The sequence below is a fragment of the Sardina pilchardus genome, chromosome 21 (assembly GCF_963854185.1).
Source record: "Sardina pilchardus chromosome 21, fSarPil1.1, whole genome shotgun sequence".
NCBI classification, from domain to species: Eukaryota; Metazoa; Chordata; class Actinopteri; order Clupeiformes; family Clupeidae; genus Sardina; species Sardina pilchardus.
The window spans coordinates 29484937-29506983 of NC_085014.1; the positions used below are offsets into that span (position 1 = coordinate 29484937).

The 22047-nt window shown below is 39.6% G+C and overlaps 1 protein-coding gene across 1 annotated transcript in view; it reads left to right on the top strand.

Annotated features, from left to right (window-relative positions):
- Positions 1 to 17435, top strand: part of LOC134068994 (uncharacterized) — a 52381-nt gene extending 34946 nt beyond the window's left edge. The window contains exon 7 of the mRNA XM_062524837.1: positions 15500 to 17435. Within this exon, the coding sequence (XP_062380821.1) occupies positions 15500 to 16408 (909 nt within the window). The 3' untranslated portion in view covers positions 16409 to 17435. The remainder of the gene's footprint in view (positions 1 to 15499) is intronic.
- Positions 17436 to 22047: the final 4612 nt, after the last annotated feature.

A 22047-nucleotide genomic window follows, 5' to 3' on the forward strand; every position in this document is an offset into this window, starting at 1 on the left:
GAATCTTACTCCAGCTGGTCAGCCACCTGGGCACCAACTGTCAGTTTCTCTCAGGCAATCTCTCTGAAGACTACATATTCTGTTCCCCTGTATCCTCTGTGCACAACAGTATCAAAATAAGTCCTCCTAATTCCATCCAACTTTATATCCATTCATCTTCTTCAAACCATTCACTCATCCACCCATTCTAAACAGTCTGCCTATCAACATCAATTAGACGTTCTACATTCAACTTTTAAACAATCTACTCTGTCTCAGGCTGGCTCTCTTAAGACTAGCCAGTTAAATTGATTACACCTGTATCTGTATCCACTACTCTCAGTAGAGAGCTGTGTCTCTCCATTCTACAAGAATATAAGGCACATTCCATCCAACATTCTATCCATTCATCTTCTTCAGACCATTCACTCATCCACCCATTAAACTGTCTATCAACATCTATTAAACAATCTGTCTATCAACATCCATTAAACTCTCTGTCTATCAACATTAATTAGACTATCTACATTCAACTTTTTTAATTATTTACTCTGTCTCAGGCTTTAAGAGTACACTCTGGCTCTCTTAAGACTAGCCAGTTAAATTGATTACACCTGTGTCAACTACTCTCAGAGAGCTGTATCAGTGTCTCTCTTAACAAGAATATAAGGCACATTCCATCCAACCTTCTATCCATTCATCTTCTTCAGACCATTCACTCATCCACCATTAAACTGTCAATCAATATCTATTAAACAATCTGCCTATCAACATCCATTAAACATTCTGTCTATCAACATTAATTAGACTATCTACATACAACTTTTAAAGTATTTACTGTGGGTCCCTCTCAAGCAGCGTTTATATGTCCTCCCTCGCTCCTCGATCCTCAATGATCTACATAAAGAAGGATAGAAGAAGGGCTAGACTATCCCATTGTTGCCGCTCCATCATTCTTTATGTAGATCAGTGAGGAGCGAGAGAGGACGCGTAAACGTTATATGAGAGGCACCTTCTGTCTCAGGCTTTAAGCATACAATCTCTCTGTGAAGACTACAGATCCTGTTAACTGTTTCCTCTGTCCACAACTGTTTCAAAATAAAAGTCCTCACTGCAATAATACACTATTAAATCATTTGACCATTGAAACTACTCAACTATTAACTGTTCAACCATTCCAACTGTCAGTTATCATCAACTATGCCTCCAGTCAACTAAATGAAACCTCCATGTACCTAGCAACCAACATAGCAACCATTAAAATTAAGTGTTTATGACCGTTTCCATAGCAACCAACATGATTATACTGCAGTAACTTCTTCTTTCCTGATAGTGGGCACCATGGATACCCTAGCCACAAATGTTTCAAAATAAAAGTCCTCACTAGCAAGTTAGCTAGTTAGCATGGTTAGCATAGTTAGCATTGTTAGCATAGCTAACATTTTTAGCATAACTGTAAAAAATCATCAACTAAGTTAGCTAATCAACCTGGTTAGCATTGTTAGCAAATCTAGCATTGTTAGCATAGTTAGCATTTTTAGCATTACTGCTAGAAATCATTGGTTAAGTTAGCTAATCAACCTGGTTAGCATTGTTAATAAAGTTAGCATTGCTAGCATAATTAACATTTTTAGCACAACAGCTAGAAATCATTAGCTAAGTTAGCTAATCAACATTTTAACATGAATAGAAATCATTAGTTAAGTTAGTTCTGGAATGTTTCATCTTTAAACAGTCTACCTTCACACTATCAACTCTCTGTAAACTATGCAACCACCATGTTTACCCTAGCTACACCTTAGTAACCATATCTACATTATCTATCTTTTTTGCATTTTCATGCACTGGTAATTCCTTGGAATTGCATTTCTAGTTATTATTATTCTTTTTCTTCTAACGCTCGCAATTCAGCTTGAACCGTTTAACGTAGAAACTTGATTCAAACTTTGCTACGTAGGTCTTACTAAGGAGACCTGTGCAATATATTTTTAAACTTTGTAACTTTTATACTTTTTAAACTGTAAATTAAAAATTATTAAACATTTCCCCATAGACTTAACATTGCTCATTATGACATCACGGCAGCAATTAGAATGTTACGCCAGGTGGCCAGTCCAGGTGCAGCAGCTCTCTCTCTCTCTCTCTCTCAGGCTACATACACTGGCTCTATTAAGACTAGCCAGTTAAATTGATTACACCTGTATCTGTATCCACTACTCTCAGTAGAGAGCTGTGTCTCTGCAGTCTACAAGAACATAAGGCACATTCCATCCAACTTTCTATCCATTCATCTTCTTCAGACCATTCACTCATCCACCCATTAAACTGTCTATCAACATCTATTAAACAATCTGCCTATCAACATCCATTAAACTCTCTGTCTATCAACATTAATTAGACTATCTACATTCAACTTTTAAATGATTTACTCTGTCTCAGGCTTTAAGCACACTATGGTTCTCTTAAGACTAGCCAGTTAAATTGATTACACCTGTATCAACTACTCTCAGAGAGCTGTATCAGTGTCTCTCTTAACAAGAATATAAGGCACATTCCATCCAACCTTCTATCCATTCATCTTCTTCAGACCATTCACTCATCCACCCATTAAACTGTCAATCAATATCTATTAAACAATCTGCCTATCAACATCCATTAAACATTCTGTCTATCAACATTAATTAGACTATCTACATACAAGTATTTACTGTGGGTGCCTCTCAAGCAGCGTTTATATGTCCTCACTCGCTCCTCGGGCCTCGATCCTCAATGATCTACATAAAGAAAGATAGAAGGGCTAGACTATCCCATTGTTGCCGCTCCATCATTCTTTATGTAGATCAGTGAATTGTCAATTGTTTCCTCTGTCCACAACTGTTTCAAAATAAAAGTCCTCACTGCAATAATACACCATTAAATCATTTAACCATTGAAACTACTCAACTATTGAACTGTTCAACCATTCCAAATGTCAGTTATCATCCACTATGCCTCCAGTCAACTACATGAAACCTCCATGTACCTAGCAACCAACATAGCAACCATTAAAATTAAGTGTTTATGACCGTTTCCATAGCAACCAACATGATTATACTGCAGTAACTTCTTGTTTCCTGATAGTGGCCACCATGGATACCCTAGCAACAAATGTTTCAAAATAAAAGTCCTCATTAGCAAGTTAGCTAGTTAGCATAGTTAGCATTTTTAGCATAACTGCAAAAAATCATCAACTAAGTTAGCTTATCAACCTGGTTAGCATTGTTAGCATATTTAGCATAGTTAGCATTTTTAGCATTACTGATAGAAATCATCGGTTAAGTTAGCTAATCAACCTGGTTAGCATTGTTAGTAAAGTTAGCATTGCTAGCATAATTAGCATTTTTAGCGTAACTGCTAGAAATCATTAGCTAAGTTAGCTAATCAACATTTTAACATGAATAGAAATCATTAATTAAGTTAGAACTGGAATGTTTCAGCTTTAAACTGTCTACCTTCACACTATCAACTCTCTGTAAACTATGCAACCACCATGTTTACCCTAGCTACACCTTAGTAGCCATATCTACATTATCGATCTATTTTTGCATTTTCATGCACTGGTAATTCCTTGGAATTGCATTTCTAGTTAAACTTCTTCTTCTAACGCTCGCAATTCAGCTTCAACCGTTTAACGTAGAAACTGCATTCAAACGTTGTTGCGTAGGTCTTGCTTATGCCATGTGTGCTTTGTATTTTTCAACTTTGTAACTTTTATACTTTTTGAACTATTAAATAAAAACTATTAACAATTTCCCCATAGACTTAACATTGCTCATTATGACATCACGGCAGCAATTAGAATGTTACCCCAGCTGGTCAGCCACCTGGGCACCAACTGTCAGTTTCTCTCAGGCTTTAAGCAGACAATCTCTCTGAAGACTACATATTCTGTTCCCCTGTATCCTCTGCGCACAACAGTATCAAAATAAGTCCTCCTAATTCCATCCAACTTTATATCCATTCATCTTCTTCAAACCATTCACTCATCCACCCATTCTAAACAGTCTGCCTATCAACATCAATTAGACGCTCTACATTCAACTTTTAAACAATCTACTCTGTCTCAGGCTGGCTCTCTTAATACTAGCCAGTTAAATTGATTACACCTGTATCTGTATCCACTACTCTCAGTAGAGACCTGTGTCTCTCCATTCTACAAGAATATAAGGCACATTCCATCCAACATTCTATCCATTCATCTTCTTCAGACCATTCACTCATCCACCCATTAAACTGTCTATCAACATCTATTAAACAATCTGTCTATCAACATCCATTAAACTCTCTGTCTATCAACATTAATTAGACTATCTACATTCAACTTTTAAATTATTTACTCTGTCTCAGGCTTTAAGAGTACACTCTGGCTCTCTTAAGACTAGCCAGTTAAATTGATTACACCTGTGTCAACTACTCTCAGCGAGCTATATCAGTGTCTCTCTTAACAAGAATATAAGGCACATTCCATCCAACCTTCTATCCATTCATCTTCTTCAGACCATTCACTCATCCACCCATTAAACTGTCAATCAATATCTATTAAACACAATCTGCCTATCAACATCCATTAAACATTCTGTCTATCAACATTGATTAGACTATCTACATACAACTTTTAAAATATTTACTGTGGGTCCCTCTCAAGCAGCGTTTATGTCCTCCCTCGCTCCTCGATCCTCAATGATCTACATAAAGAAAGCTAGAAGAAGGGCTAGACTATCCCATTGTTGCCGCTCCATCATTCTTTATGTAGATCAGTCAGGAGCGAGAGAGGACGCGTAAACGCTATATGAGAGGCACCTTCTGTCTCAGGCTTTAAGCATACAATCTCATTAAGACTACAGATCCTGTTTCACTACTTCCTCTGTCCACAACTGTTTCAAAATAAAGGTCCTCACTGCAATAATACACTATTAAATCATTTAACCATTGAAACTACTCAACTATTGAACTGTTCAACCATTCCAACTGTCAGCTTTCATCCACTATGCCTCCAGTCAACTACATGAAACCTCCATGTACCTAGCAACCAACATAGCAACCATTAAAATTAAGTGTTTATGACCGTTTCCATAGCAACCAACATGATTATACTGCAGTAACTTCTTGTTTCCTGATAGCCACCATGGATACCCTAGCAACAAATGTTTCAAAATAAAAGTCCTCACTAGCAAGTTAGGTAGTTAGCATGGTTAGCATAGTTAGCATAGTTAGCATTGTTAGCATAGTTAGCATTTTTAGTATAACTGCAAAAAATCATCAACTAAGTTAGCTAATCAACCTGGTTAGCATTGTTAGCAAATTTAGCATGGTTAGCATAGTTAGCATTTTTAGCAATACTGCTAGAAATCATCGGTTAAGTTAGCTAATCAACCTGGTTAGCATTGTTAGTAAAGTTAGCATTGCTAGCATAATAAGCATTTTAGCGTAACTGCTAGAAATCATTAGCTAAGTTAGCTAATCAACATTTTTTTTTTTTTTTTTTTTTTTTTTTAAGTATATTTTTTGGCTTTTTGCCTTTATTAGTACAGGACAGTGAAGTGGTAGACAGGAAGCAAGTGGGAGAGAGAGATGGGGTGGGATCGGGACATGACCGCAGGCCGGATTCGAACCTGGGTCCCCGTGGGCACTCGGACCCGTAAATGGTACGAGCGCTGTAGCCTGCTGCGCCACAGCGCCCCCCACTAATCAACATTTTAACATAAATAGAAATCATTAGTTAAGTTAGAACTGGAACGTCTCATCTTTAAAACGTCTACCTTCACACTATCAACTCTCTGTAAACTATGCAACCACCATGTTTACCCTAGCTACACCTTAGTAACCATATCTACATTATCTATCTATTTCTGCATTTTCATGCACTGGTAATTCCTTGGAATTGCATTTCTAGTTATTATTAAACTTCTTCTTCTAACGCTCGCAATTCAGCTTCAACCGTTTAACGTAGAAACTTCATTCAAACTTTGTTGCGTAGGTCTTGCTTATGCCATATGTGCTTTATATTTTTCAACTTTGTAACTTTTATACTTTTTAAACTATTAGTTAAAAACTATCACCATTTCCCCCATAGACTTAACATTGCTCATTATGACATCACGGCAGCAATTAGAATGTTACCCCAGCTGGTCAGCCACCTGGGCACCAACTGTCAGTTTCTCTCAGGCTCCTCTCTGAAGACTACATATTCTGTTCCCCTGTATCCTCTGCGCACAACAGTATCAAAATAAGTCCTCCTAATTCCATCCAACTTTATATCCATTCATCTTCTTCAAACCATTCACTCATCCACCCATTCTAAACAGTCTGCCTATCAACAACATCAATTAGACGCTCTACATTGAACTTTTAAACAATCTACTCTGTCTCAGGCTGGCTCTCTTAAGACTAGCCAGTTAAATTGATTACACCTGTATCTGTATCCACTACTCTCAGTAGAGAGCTGTGTCTCTCCATTCTACAAGAATATAAGGCACATTCCATCCAACATTCTATCCATTCATCTTCTTCAGACCATTCACTCATCCACCCATTAAACTGTCTATCAACATCTATTAAACAATCTGTCTAACATCCATTAAACTCTCTGTCTATCAACATTAATTAGACTATCTACATTCAACTTTTAAATTATTTACTCTGTCTCAGGCTTTAAGATACTCTGGCTCTCTTAAGACTAGCCAGTTAAATTGATTACACCTGTGTCAACTACTCTCAGAGAGCTGTATCAGTGTCTCTCTTAACAAGAATATAAGGCACATTCCATCCAACCTTCTATCCATTCATCTTCTTCAGACCATTCACTCATCCACCCATTAAACTGTCAATCAATATCTATTAAACAATCTGCCTATCAACATCCATTAAACATTCTATCTATCAACATTAATTAGACTATCTACATACAACTTTTAAAGTATTTACTGTGGGTCCCTCTCAAGCAGCGTTTATATGTCCTCCCTCGATCCTCGATCCTCAATGATCTACATAAAGAAAGATAGAAGAAGGGCTAGACTATCCCATTGTTGCCGCTCCATCATTCTTTATGTAGATCAGTGAGGAGCGAGAGAGGACGCGTAAACGCTATGAGAAGCACCTTCTGTCTCAGGCTTTAAGCATACAATCTCATTAAGACTACAGATCCTGTTTCACTACTTCCTCTGTCCACAACTGTTTCAAAATAAAGGTCCTCACTGCAATAATACACTATTAAATCATTTAACCATTGAAACTACTCAACTATTGAACTGTTCAACCATTCCAACTGTCAGTTATCATCCACTATGCCTCCAGTCAACTACATGAAACCTCCATGTACCTAGCAACCAACATAGCAACCATTAAAAAGTGTTTATGACCGTTTCCATAGCAACCAACATGATTATACTGCAGTAACTTCTTGTTTCCTGATAGTGGCCACCATGGATACCCTAGCAACAAATGTTTCAAAATAAAAGTCCTCACTAGCAAGTTAGCTAGTTACCATGGTTAGCATAGTTAGCATAGTTAGCATTTTTAGCATAACTGCAAAAAATCATCAACTAAGTTAGCTAATCAACCTGGTTAGCATTGTTAGCAAATTTAGCATTGTTAGCATAGTTAGCATTTTGAGCATTACTGCTAGAAATCATCGGTTAAGTTAGCTAATCAACCTGGTTAGCATTGTTAGCATTGCTAGCATAGTAAGCATTTTTAGCGTAACTGCTAGAAATCATTAGCTAAGTTAGCTAATCAACATTTTAACATGAATAGAAATCATTAGTTAAGTTAGAACTGGAACGTTTCATCTTTAAACTGTCTACCTTCACACTATCAACTCTCTGTAAACTATGCAACCACCATGTTTACCCTAGCTACACCTTAGTAACCATATCTACATTATCTATCTATTTTTTGCATTTTCATGCACTGGTAATTCCTTGGAATTGCATTTCTAGTTATTATTATTCCACTACTTCTAACGCACGCAATTCAGCTTGAACCGTTTAACGTAGAAACTTCATTCAAACGTTGTTGCGTAGGTCTCGCTTATGCCAGGTGTGCTTTGTATTTTTCAACTTTGTAACTTTTATACTTTTTAAACTATTAGTTAAAAACTTTTACAATTTCCCCATAGACTTAACATTGCTCATTATGACATCACGGCAGCAATTAGAATGTTACGCCAGGTGGCCAGTCCAGGTGCAGCAGCTCTCTCTCTCTCTCTCAGGCACACTGGCTCTCTTGAGACTACATTTTCTGTTCCCTGTATGAACTGTATCAACATAAGTCTTCCTAATTCCATCCAACTTTCTATCCATTCATCTTCTTCAAACCATTCACTCATCCACCCATTCTAAACAGTCTGCCTATCAACATCAATTAGACGATCTTCATTCAACTTTTAAACAATCTACTCTGTCTCAGGCTGGCTCTCTTAAGACTAGCCAGTTAAATTGATTACACCTGTATCTGTATCCACTACTCTCAGTAGAGAGCTGTGTCTCTCCATTCTACAAGAATATAAGGCACATTCCATCCAACATTCTATCCATTCATCTTCTTCAGACCATTCACTCATCCACCCATTAAACTGTCTATCAACATCTATTAAACAATCTGTCTATCAACATCCATTAAACTCTCTGTCTATCAACATTAATTAGACTATCTACATTCAACTTTTAAATTATTTACTCTGTCTCAGGCTTTAAGAGTACACTCTGTCTCTCTGAAGACTAGCCAGTTAAATTGATTACACCTGTATCAACTACTCTCAGAGAGCTGTATCAGTGTCTCTCTTAACAAGAATATAAGGCACATTCCATCCAACCTTCTATCCATTCATCTTCTTCAGACCATTCACTCATCCACCCATTAAACTGTCAATCAATATCTATTAAACAATCTGCCTATCAACATCCATTAAACATTCTGTCTATCAACATTAATTAGACTATCTACATACAACTTTTAAAGTATTTACTGTGGGTCCCTCTCAAGCAGCGTTTATATGTCCTCCCTCGCTCCTCGATCCTCAATGATCTACATAAAGAAAGATAGAAGAAGGGCTAGACTATCCCATTGTTGCCGCTCCATCATTCTTTATGTAGATCAGTGAGGAGCGAGAGAGGACGCATAAACGCTATATGAGGGGCACCTTCTGTCTCAGGCTTTAAGCATACAATCTCATTAAGACTACAGATCCTGTTTCACTACTTCCTCTGTCCACAACTGTTTCAAAATAAAGGTCCTCACTGCAATAATACATTATTAAATCATTTAACCACTGAAACTACTCAACTATTGAACTGTTCAACCATTCCAACTGTCAGTTATCATCCACTATGCCTCCAGTCAACTACATGAAACCTCCATGTACCTAGCAACCAACATAGCAACCATTAAAATTAAGTGTTTATGACCGTTTCCATAGCAACCAACATGATTATACTGCAGTAACTTCTTGTTTCCTGATAGTGGCCACCATGGATACCCTAGCAACAAATGTTTCAAAATAAAAGTCCTCACTAGCAAGTTAGCTAGTTAGCATGGTTAGCATTGTTAGCATAGTTAGCATTTTTAGCATAACTGCAAAAAATCATCAACTAAGTTAGCTAATCAACCTGGTTAGCATTGTTAGCAAATTTAGCATTGTTAGCATAGTTAGCATTTTTAACATTACTGCTAGAAATCATCGGTTAAGTTAGCTAATCAACCTGGTTAGCATTGTTAGTAAAGTTAGCATTGCTAGCATAATAAGCATTTTTAGCGTAACTGCTAGAAATCATTAGCTAAGTTAGCTAATCAACATTTTAACATGAATAGAAATCATTAGTTAAGTTAGAACTGGAATGTTTCATCTTTAAACTGTCTACCTTCACACTATCAACTCTCTGTAAACTATGCAACCACCATGTTTACCATAGCTACACCTTAGTAACCATATCTACATTATCTATCTATTTTTGCATTTTCATGCACTGGTAATTCCTTGGAATTGCATTTCTAGTTATTATTCCACTTCTTCTTCTAACGCTCGCAATTCAGCTTGAACCGTTTAACGTAGAAACTTGATTCAAACTTTGCTACGTAGGTCTTACTAAGGAGACCTGTGCAATATATTTTTCAACTTTGTAACTTTTATACTTTTTAAACTGTAAATTAAAAACTATTAAACATTTCCCCATAGACTTAACATTGCTCATTATGACATCACGGCAGCAATTAGAATGTTACGCCAGGTGGCCAGTCCAGGTGCAGCAGCTCTCTCTCTCTCTCAGGCTTTAAACTGGCTCTCTTGAGACTACATTTTCTGTTCCCCTGTATCAACGGTATCAACATAAGTCTTCCTAATTCCATCCAACTTTCTATCCATTCATCTTCTTCAAACCATTCACTCATCCACCCATTCTAAACAGTCTGCCTATCAACATCAATTAGACGATCTACATTCAACTTTGAAACAATCTACTCTGTCTCAGGCCTGGCTCTCTTAAGACTAGCCAGTTAAATTGATTACACCTGTATCTGTATCCACTACTCTCTCAGGCTGGCTTTACACGACAACGCTCCCGGGTGAAACCGACAAAATATTTTATCAGATGTGCCTTTCGTTTAGACGGCGACAGCGTTTTTGGGGCTTAAAAACGCAAAAAAATGAACCCACCCTCCAGAGTGGAAATCTTAAAGACGCTCCACCGTCGCGTTCCCGTCTAAAGGGTTGACAACGCAAAAGTGTGCTCTGAGCTGCTCACGCTGGCTATCCTCGCATACGCGTTGACGTCATATACATGTGCAGTACAGCCAAAAAATAACAAACATGTCGATTATTTCCATCAGTCAGACATTTAAGTGGCCTTAGCTGCTTTGATAGCTATTCAGGAGTCCTTTCAGCACATAAGCAGAGTAATTACTGATATATCAGAACAGAGAAGGCGAATTAATTACTTGTGATCCAACGTCGTTTGCAACAATAGCTCGACCTCCTCGTCTGTCCAGACAAAGTTGTCTGTCTTGCCTCGGTTCTTAGCCATGATTTGGTTTTTGACGGTGGGCTATTTTCTTTTAAGTCTTATGGCTATTTCGCGCTACTACGGAGAAAGTAGAAGGAAGTTTCAACGCATGCGCGCGCTCTTGGTGTTGTTGTTTGGCAGTGCTCCACAGTATCACCTAGCCACCTGGCATGCATACTACATCACATTTCACACACTTTTGCGTCACCGTGTGCATGCAGATTTCCACCCAAAGACGCTCGTCTAAACGCGAAATAAAAAGTAGGAACGCAACGCCACTTTTGCGGATTGTGTTCAGATCGTTGTCGTGTAAAGCTAGCCTCAGTAGAGAGCTGTGTCTCTCCATTCTACAAGAATATAAGGCACATTCCATCCAACTTTCTATCCATTCATCTTCTTCAGACCATTCACTCATCCACCCATTAAACTGTTTATCAACATCCATTAAACTCTCTATCAACATTAATTAGACGATCTACATTCAACTTTTAAACAATCTACTCTGTCTCAGGCTTTAAGCACACTCTGGTGCTCTTAAGACTAGCCAGTTAAATTGATTACACCTGTATCAACTACTCTCAGAGAGCTGTATCAGTGTCTCTCTTAACAAGAATATAAGGCACATTCCATCCAACCTTCTATCCATTCATCTTCTTCAGACCATTCACTCATCCACCCATTAAACTGTCAATCAATATCTATTAAACAATCTGCCTATCAACATCCATTAAACATTCTGTCTATCAACATTAATTAGACTATCTACATACAACTTTTAAAGTATTTACTGTGGGTGCCTCTCAAGCAGCGTTTATATGCCCTCCCTCGCTCCTCGATCCTCAATGATCTACATAAAGAAAGATCAGTGAGGATCGAGGAGCGAGAGAGGACGCGTAAACACTATATGAGAGGCACCCTCTGTCTCAGGCTTTAAGCATACAATCTCATTAAGACTACAGATCCTGTTTCACTACTTCCTCTGTCCACAACTGTTTCAAAATAAAGGTCCTCACTGCAATAATACACTATTAAATCATTTAACCATTGTAACTACTCAAATATTTAACTGTTCAACCATTCCAACTGTCAGTTATCAACTATGCCTACAGTCAACTACATGAAAACTCCATGTACCTAGCAACCAACATATCAACCATTAAAATTAAGCGTTTATGACCGTTTCCATAGCAACCAACATGATTATACTGCAGTAACTTCTTGTTTCCTGATAGTGGCCACCATGGATACCCTAGCAACAAATGTTTCAAAATAAAAGTCCTCACTAGCAAGTTAGCTAGTTAGCATGGTTAGCATAGTTAGCATTTTTAGCATAACTGCAAAAAACATCAACTAACTTAGCTAATCAACCTGGTTAGCATTGTTAGCAATTTTAGCATTGTTAGCATAGTTAGCATTTTTAACATTATTGCTAGAAATCATCAGTTAAGTTAGCTAATCAACCTGGTTAGCATTGTTAGTTTAAGTTAGCATTGTTACCATAGTTAGCATTGCTAGCATAGTTAGCATTTTTAGCATAACTGCTAGAAATCATTAGCTAAGTTAGCTAATCAACCTGGTTAGCACTGTGAGCATAATTAGCATAGTTAACATTTTTACCATTACTGCAGGAAATCAGTAGCTAAGTTAACCAATCAACCTGGTTATCATTGTTACCATAGTTAACATTTTAACATGAATAGTAATCATTAGTTAAGTTAGAACTGGGAATGTTTCAGCTTTAAACTGTCTACCTTCACACTATCAACTCTCTGTAAACTATGCAACCACCATGTTTACCCTAGCTACACCTTAGTAACCATATCTACATTATCTATCTATTTTTGCATTTCATGCACTGGTAATTCCTTGGAATTGCATTTCTAGTTATTATTATTCCACTTCTTCTTCTAACGCTCGCAATTCAGCTTGAACCGTTTAACGTAGAAACTTGATTCAAACTTTGCTATGTAGGTCTTACTTAGGAGACCTGTGGAATATATTTTTCAACTTTGTAACTTTTATACTTTTTAAACTATGAATTAAAAACTATTAAAAATGTCCCCATAGACTTAACATTGCTCATTATGACATCACGGCAGCAATTAGAATGTTACGCCAGGTGGCCAGTCCAGGTGCAGCAGCTCTCTCTCTCTCTCAGGCTACATACACTGGCTCTCTTGAGACTACATTTTCTGTTCCCCTGTATCAACATAAGTTTTCCTAATTCCATCCAACTTTCTATCCATTCATCTTCTTCAAACCATTCACTCATCCACCCATTCTAAACAGTCTGCCTATCAACATCAATTAGACGATCTACATTCAACTTTTAAACAATCTACTCTGTCTCAGGCTTTAAGGATACACTCTGGATCTTAAGACTAGCCAGTTAAATTGATTACACCTGTATCTGTATCCACCACTCTCAGTAAAGAGCTGTGTCTCTCCACTCTACAAGAATATAAGGCACATTCCATCCAACTTTCTATCCATTCATCTTCTTCAGACCATTCACTCATCCACCCATTAAACTGTCTATCAACATCTATTAAACAATCTGCCTATCAACATCCATTAAACTCTCTGTCTATCAACATTAATTAGACTATCTACATTCAACTTTTAAATTATTTACTCTGTCTCTCTGGCTCTCTTAAGACTAGCCAGTTAAATTGATTACACCTGTATCAACTACTCTCACAGAGCTGTATCAGTGTCTCTCTTAACAAGAATATAAGGCACATTCCATCCAACCTTCTATCCATTCATCTTCTTCAGACCATTCACTCATCCACCCATTAAACTGTCAATCAATATCTATTAAACAATCTGCCTATCAACATCCATTAAACATTCTGTCTATCAACATTAATTAGACTATCTACATACAACTTTTAAAGTATTTACTGTGGGTGCCTCTCAAGCAGCGTTTATATGTCCTCCCTCGCTCCTCGCTCCTCACTGATCTACATAAAGAAAGATAGAAGAAGGGCTAGACTAACCCATTGTTGCCGCTCCATCATTCTTTATGTAGATCAGTGAGGATCGAGGAGCGAGAGAAGACACGTAAACGCTATATGAGAGGCACCTTCTGTCTAAGGCTTTAAGCATACAATCTCATTAAGACTACAGATCCTGTTTCACTACTTCCTCTGTCCACAACTGTTTCAAAATAAAAGTCCTCACTGCAATAATACACTATTAAATCATTTAACCATTGAAACTACTCAACTATTGAACTGTTCAACCATTCCAACTGTCAGTTATCATCCACTATGCCTCCGGTCAACTACATGAAACCTCCATGTACCTAGCAACCAACATAGCAACCATTAAAATTAAGTGTTTATGACCGTTTCCATAGCAACCAACATGATTATACTGCAGTAACTTCTTGTTTCCTGATAGTGGCCACCATGGATACCCTAGCAACAAATGTTTCAAAATAAAAGTCCTCACTAGCAAGTTAGCTAGTGTGCATGGTTAGCATTGTTAGCATAGTTAGCATTTTTAGCATAACTGCAAAAAATCATTAACTAAGTTAGCTAATCAAACTGGTTAGCATTGTTAGCAAATTTAGCATTGTTAGCATAGTTAGCATTTTAAGCATTACTGCTAGAAATCATCGGATAAGTTAGCTAATCAACCTGGTTAGCATTGTTAGTAAAGTTAGCATTGCTAGCATAATTAGCATTTTTAGCATAACTGCCAGAAATCATTAGCTAAGTTAGCTAATCAACATTTTAACATGAATATAAATCATTAGTTAAGTTAGAACTGGAATGTTTCATCTACTGTCTACCTTCACACTATCAACTCTCTGTAAACTATGCAACCACCATGTTTACCCTAGCTACATCTTAGTAACCATATCTACATTATCTATCTATTTTTGCATTTTCATGCACTGGTAATTCCTTGGAATTGCATTTCTAGTTACATTACTCATCTTAACTGTATGGTCCACTTTGTGAAGTGTGGACAATGCGTTTTGAAGGAAAACACAAGTTCTTCAAAAAAGTTATTCGGGATGCTCAGAACTTTAAGAAGATGGTGGAGATGGCTAAGGTTACATCTGTACTGGTTGCTTCTTTACCAGAGAACTTTCAGAGTGTCCTTGGTCAAAAACTCCCCAATACATTTGCAGTTCTTGTTGCATCCTCTGTCTGTATTGATGGAGTTGACTACAAAGCAGAGATGGTACTTTCAGCTGGATCATGCTCCTGTCTTCCCGAATTTAAGCTTATCACTCATGTTACTGCTGTGAACACAGAAATAATGTTTGTATGCAAAATCATGACTGCATGGTACACAGAGCACCTTCGGTCATATGAGCTTTGCAGTGCAGATGTTCCGTCTTTTTCTTTGCTTCAGCTTACAGACCTGAATGATCATTTCCCTCTTTCATCTTATAATGTACAGGGTAAACGAATGGTGACACCGAGACATTTTATTCATTGCTGAATGTTCTTTTTTATTTTTCACAGATGGCCTCCCAAACAATGACTATGCGAGTTATCCTCTGCGATGGAGACATCAGGAAAGTCACACTGGCTTCAAGGCCCCGTTCAGTGGACGATTTGATCACCTGTTTGAAAAACACACTCGTACTTCAATACAATTTCACTTTACAGTTTAGAGACCCAGAATTTGATAACGAACTTTGCAACCTCACCAATGTGTCTGAACTCCCAGAAAAAACAACTGTGAAGATAATTCCTGTGCTTGAACTGGTTGAGATTGCAAGCGAAAATTTGAATGATAGTGTATGTACAGCCGATACTGTGCTGCTGCAGTCCACGTCATCACAGCAAATGAGAATGGCGTGGCCTGATGAGTTTTCCCTCCACAAGTTCTCTGTAGATGTAGAGTTTAGACTCCGACAAGGGAATTTAAGCTACCTCAAGGATGGAACATACTTGACCGTTTCAAAAGAGTTGAAACATTACATTCTCCACAAGATAGCTGAAACCCTGTATGATAGGTTCAAAGCATACCCCCCAAAAAAGGACCTTAGAACAGTAGCCAAGGCTTTAATTGCAGCTCATCCCTGTCTTCGAGAAACTGCATCGCCAACAGGTTACGATGGATGGACACAGAGCCTAGCGGATAAGATGGGTAACTACAGAACAAAAATGAGGGCCCTGGGACACGCAGATGTCAAGGTGAATTCTGGCAAACGTGGAAGGCACACTGTTGGTGGGGAGCCACCAAACAAGAGCATCAAGAAACCGAAAAAAGGGGAAGTAAATTTCCTACCCAATTTTCCAGATGGTCATGATGTCACAAGCCTTGAAAATGCCCGACAACTACTGGTGGATGAGATGAAAAAGAAAAACCCAGATGCAGTCTTCGTCAATCAGCAGATGGACTTCATGTTGTCCAATTTAGGATGAACCACAGCCAACACTTGGTCTCCAGCACCATCCTCTTTGGCTAGCTGAAGTGTTGACTTGACTGTCTCTTGGTCTAGGCTTAGGTCGCCACCAGGTCTTTCAGCATGATACTGACCCAAAGCATCTGTGAAAAGTGGTCCAACATTTTTTAATAGGATCAAACAGCCGACGTTTCTGAAGGAGACCAGCACTGTAGGATTATGTAAATGTGCTCTCCAATGAGCTTAAGCTCCCTTTTCTCCCGGGATAGACGTTGAAATTTCACCAGGATCGGTCTCGGAGCAGCATTCTGTGTTTGTTCTCTCTCTCTCTCTCAAATATCGAAGCTCACTACCAGTTGTATCTCATATCTGAATGTGCTTTTGTAGTGGTAGTGGTTATGTTAGGTGGTAAAAGGATAGCCCCTCAGTCTCAAATGGCTGCATCTAATCCACCGAGTTCTGCATCTCCAACTGACCGGCAAAAGTGTTTTCTCTACTAGACAGATATAAAGGAAGAGATGAAATCTGACAGTATGCTTGTTATGTCATTTCTGTTCCTATAACATTTTTAAAAAGAATTCTGTAACGGGGGGAACATGGTTGTGATCAAGAACATTGACTGATACTAGGGGGTGGGGCTGGACTATGATTACGTTGTGGCGTGTATGTGGTTTGTGCACTCTGTTACAGGTGTATCCAAGAAACCCTGATGACGGACCTGCGCAGTTGGGGGTTTGAAGATTTAAAACTTTGATGGCGGCTCTCAACATGGTGATTCTTGTTGGCAACAGGCGCCCGCAAGAGAAACAGGCCCGACGAACGGTCTACATGCGGTGTGGAATTACTACGACGCACTTGAGGCATCTACGTGAGCGGCATACAGACTGGAATACAACACACTCTATTCGTCTCCATGAGCGACATACAGACTGGAATACAACACACTCTATTCGTCTCCATGAGCGACATACAGACTGGAATACAACACACTCTATTCGTCTCCATGAGCGACATACAGACTGGAATACAACACACTCTATTCGTCTCCGTGAGCGATATACAGACTGGAATACAACACACTCTATTCGTCTCCATGAGCGACATACAGACTGGAATACAACACACTCTATTCGTCTCCATGAGCGACATACAGACTGGAATACAACACACTCTATTCGTCTCCGTGAGCGATATACAGACTGGAATACAACGCACTCTATTCGTCTCCGTGAGCGATATACAGACTGGAATACAACACACTACATTTACCTATGTGAGCGACATACAGATTGGAATACAACGCACTCAATGTAACTACGTTAAGGGAAGTAACTTGACCATCCTCTTATGTGCGAGTGGGCTGTTGTCGCGGCTGGTTGTGTAGCCTATGTTGATTCCACCCTCTTCTCCATAGTTCCGAGGACCGCGGGGTCGTGCAGAGGAGGACGGCAAACAACGATAGATCTACAACGCACTTTATGTACCTGCTGAAGGGAAGTACTCCACTGTAGCCTATCACTGTTTGCGTGTGACATTAACTTGTATTGCGTGTGGTTGCTCATTGCTACTCATCCTCCTCCGCAGCCCAAACCTTGCGTGTACGAGGAAGTGTGCAAAGAGAAGCGGGTCGAGCTATCAAGAGAGGACTATTGGGAGTGTCGGGTCGGGACGGATCATCACTGTGTCGCCTCGGGTCGTAGCTAGCTCGCTAGCACCGCGGCGGCTACCGAGTGGAACTCGGACTAACAGCTGGGTCGTGAGTGGTGCACGGACTGTCCCCCTAGCCTATATAGCTCTTTTCTTGCCTAAACTGTGTGACTAGTGTTAACCCTAGCTATCACGTCTGACTGCCCGTGGTGTAAATTGAACCCTGTCATTTGCTGGCGAGTGCTCTATATGTGGGCCTATTGTGTTGAGTATCACTATGTGGGTAATTTGCTGTGTTTTGCTATGACTCTTTACTTTAGCAATCCACCCTAGTATTGTTGGCTTGTATGCTTTGTTTTGCATTTGCTGTGAGGACCCATGTCGTGTGCTGTGTATGACCTCACCTTAGTTAGTCAACTCACACTGTAGAGCACTGATAGCCCAAGACCTCTCCCTCCTCTAGGGGGCGCCAGAATAGAGTTCATATAGTCGATTCACACTGGTTAGAGTTTAAACCGCAGTAGGTTGTAGACTTCACATATTGCTTGTCTGCGGTCAGACTGGTAGCGCATTAATTGTTTATCTTGTTTGTCTCTTGGCCAGCCGGTCCCGTTGTGGAGTGTCATTGCACATTCAGAAATTCCAAGTATTAGAATAAGTTATTAATAAAATTGATTTTAAAATATTTCATTGTGTTGTGTGTGTGTGTGCCTCAAGGGTCAGTTTTCTCAGCCTGCTTTCCGTTACAAATTTGGCGTAGTCGGCAGGATCCTTGACGCACACAAACATCATGAGTCAAGACGAGGGACCGGCAGCGCAGCCCCAAGTAGTGAATGCTTTTATGCCTAGGTTTATGGGTGCACCATGGGTTCCAAAGTTTAGTGGAGGGGAGCCATATAAATGTATTGAATGGAGTACTCAAATAGAAGCTTTGATTAGGGCCCAGGGGCTGAATGCAGAACAAAGAGTTGATTTTGAGTTTAGTGCATTAGAGGTGTAAAGACGTCACCTTCTCTGGACCAATGAGGGAACAGGAAATGGTCGAAGGAAAATCCATGAAGCATCCGCGCGTGTTTGAGACATTAATTGATTATAACCCCTGTTGAATCCTAATAAAGCTGATTCCGCCAAATATGAAAAAGGTTTAGTTCAAAGTAACATTATTCTCAGGGGTCAGGCTGGTGAGCCATATGTGCCTTCGAAATTAACATTATTTATTATCCGGGATCAGGCTTATGTGGGCCATACGGGCCTGACCATTACTAGTTTACTGTGTATGCTCACCAGTCATTCCTACCGACCCCGTATCACTTAGGAATATGCTGAGGGTCCTATTCTCCTCCACAGCTGGTTCATTCGGGCGGTTCCCGTACGCAATCATTGTTACTAGTTCTGAAAAGGATTCAGGGGCTGCCCCGCTGACTCGGACGGCTATACTCATCAAAACGAGCTGAACGACAATCACATGCTATGCACAGAGGGTTCTGGCTGTGCCAGGATGTGATTACTCGATTCAGACATCGTAGACGGAATCGTTGCAGAATTTAACTTTCGGTTCCTAGTTTCGATTCCTGGCCCGCCGACCGGAAGAAGCGTCCACCGGAAGTGTTTACATTTAACCGCGAGCTTAAATCAAATCAGAGCTTCTGGTCAAACATGGATGTGCGTCGGCGGTCCAAAGTGTGGCTTCACTTTACAAAACAAAACGGAACCTCTGCTAGATGCACAATTTGTGATAAGATTGTTTGTGCACAGGAGGGTGCATGTCAAACATGATAAAGCACCTCCGAGGTCATCAAATAGAAATAAATGTGTGCCCCGTATTTGATGTGCTGCGCCGAACATCCTCCACTGCCTCTTTCTCTGGCTCCCTCCCCGGCTCTGACCCCCAGCCAGCCACCGCAGTGACTGCACTGCAGTCCGATTCCGGTAAGTAAAACAATACATATGGACACCTTTTGTCGCCCTACGTGTATGTGTCACTTAATATTAATTTCTATCCACCGTATTCCTTAAACCGGAAATCTGTCCGGTTTTCATCTTCTGTTCATTCTGTTGAAAATGTACAGGTTCGTGCATTCTCAGTAGCCTACGCTAACAAGAGTATGCTTCAACTTAGATTTCTTTCGAAATGTTGACAATTCTGCCCTCAGCATGATATACTATATATAACCGATATAATATAAATGTTTACAATGCGGATTCGTAAAGAAACGCAAGCCCATGCTAAATTAGCTATGTACTGCGGTAAGAACTAGCCTACTGGCTACTGAGAAATGTAAGGTTCATGTAACAAATGTTATTTTCAGATATGAAAATGTCGAATGAAAGGGGTGATGTTGGTGTCGTCACGATACTATAAATAATATGTCTCGCACTAACATTGAGACAACTAAATTAGCCCACGTATTTTTTTTCACAGATCATTTACGACCTGAGCTTGCTGGAGATAGCAAGGCTGATGACTCCACGACTATGGTGACTAGTCCGTTCACCATAGCGGCAAAGGGAAAGCTGTCCGTTCAACAGAAGGAGGACCCAGATAGCAAAACTACACTGGGACAGAACTGGGCCACATCTACCACAACATTCGGCACGGATCTGCATAATGGACCTGATCCGGCGTCCAAACGCACATCGGTCCAAAATTGTTTTGGATCCTTTTGACGGATCTGCGGCAGATATGAACTTGCACTCGTCCAGGTCCGTCCCAGATAGCAAAACACACCTACCACGACATCCGGCACGGATCTGAATAGTGGACCTGATTCAGCGTCCAAACGCACATCGGTCCAAAATTGTTTTGGATCCGTTTTACTGATCTGGTGCTAATAAGGGCTAAGATTGCTCCCAACAAACAAGATAACGTCCCAGCGATGATTCAGAGCATTTTAAAGAACGTATTTCTCACCGCGACGTAAAAAGAGGAAAAATCTAATTTCCTCGACTTTCACCCAATTTACTTTCGTGCCGTGCAGCTTTCCCCTCACCCAAGTAGTTCTGTCACGAATTTCATGGCGTACGGTGATTATTAATGAACGTGAAACAGCCGTCACTATTTTTCAGCAGACATTGGCCTACAGCAATCATTAGCAATTACGTGCATTGTTTGTATACATGATACTAGTTTGTCTTACCTGGGAATGTGACTTGTTGAATGATGATCACGTCCAGCTGTATACTGAGATTTGTTGTTAGCTGGATATTTATACCCGGTTAGGTCTGATACTTTCACGACTACGGTGTATTTCCCCCCTAATAAATTACTAAGTCAATCGTCATATCTAGTATGTTATTGTTCAAAACATCAGTGGAGTAGGTTAGCCTATAAGCTAAGTCCCAACCACATTGTTTCAAAATTAAAAACTAATATTTGCAATGCATGCTGGGAAGCAAACCTCAACAAAGTAGGCCTACACAAAATATAATTAAAGTTATCAGAGAATGTTTAGGTTATATTTTATATCTAAACCATGAGGTTTATAAAGACAGAAAATTGTGATAAGCAGTATCCTTAATTCTTCTGCAAAGTTTTTTTTATAGTGGTGACCAGTTGGGGATGTTGTGAATGTCTGCCTAAAGTCATATGTAATATGGGACCTGTATTGCAGATCCGTACCACACACAAAAAGCAGACCCGTACCACACATAAGAGGCGGAACCGCATTGCAGATCCGTACCACACAATAAGCGGACCTGTACCACACACAAGAAAAGTACCACACACAAAAAAAGTATATATTCTATTCTAAGAGGCCGTACCACACACAAAAAAAGTATATATTCTATTCTAAGAGGCGGAACCGTATTGCAGATCCGTACCACACACAATAAGCGAACCCGTACAGGTCCGCTTCTTGTGTGTGGTACGGATCTGCCATACGGGTCCGCTTATTGTGTGTGGTACGGGTCTGCTTCTTGTGTGGTACGGATCTGCAATAGGGCTCGGGCACACGCCTTGCATTCTAGGAACATAGCCACCATGTTGGTAGCGTACCGAACGTAATATCC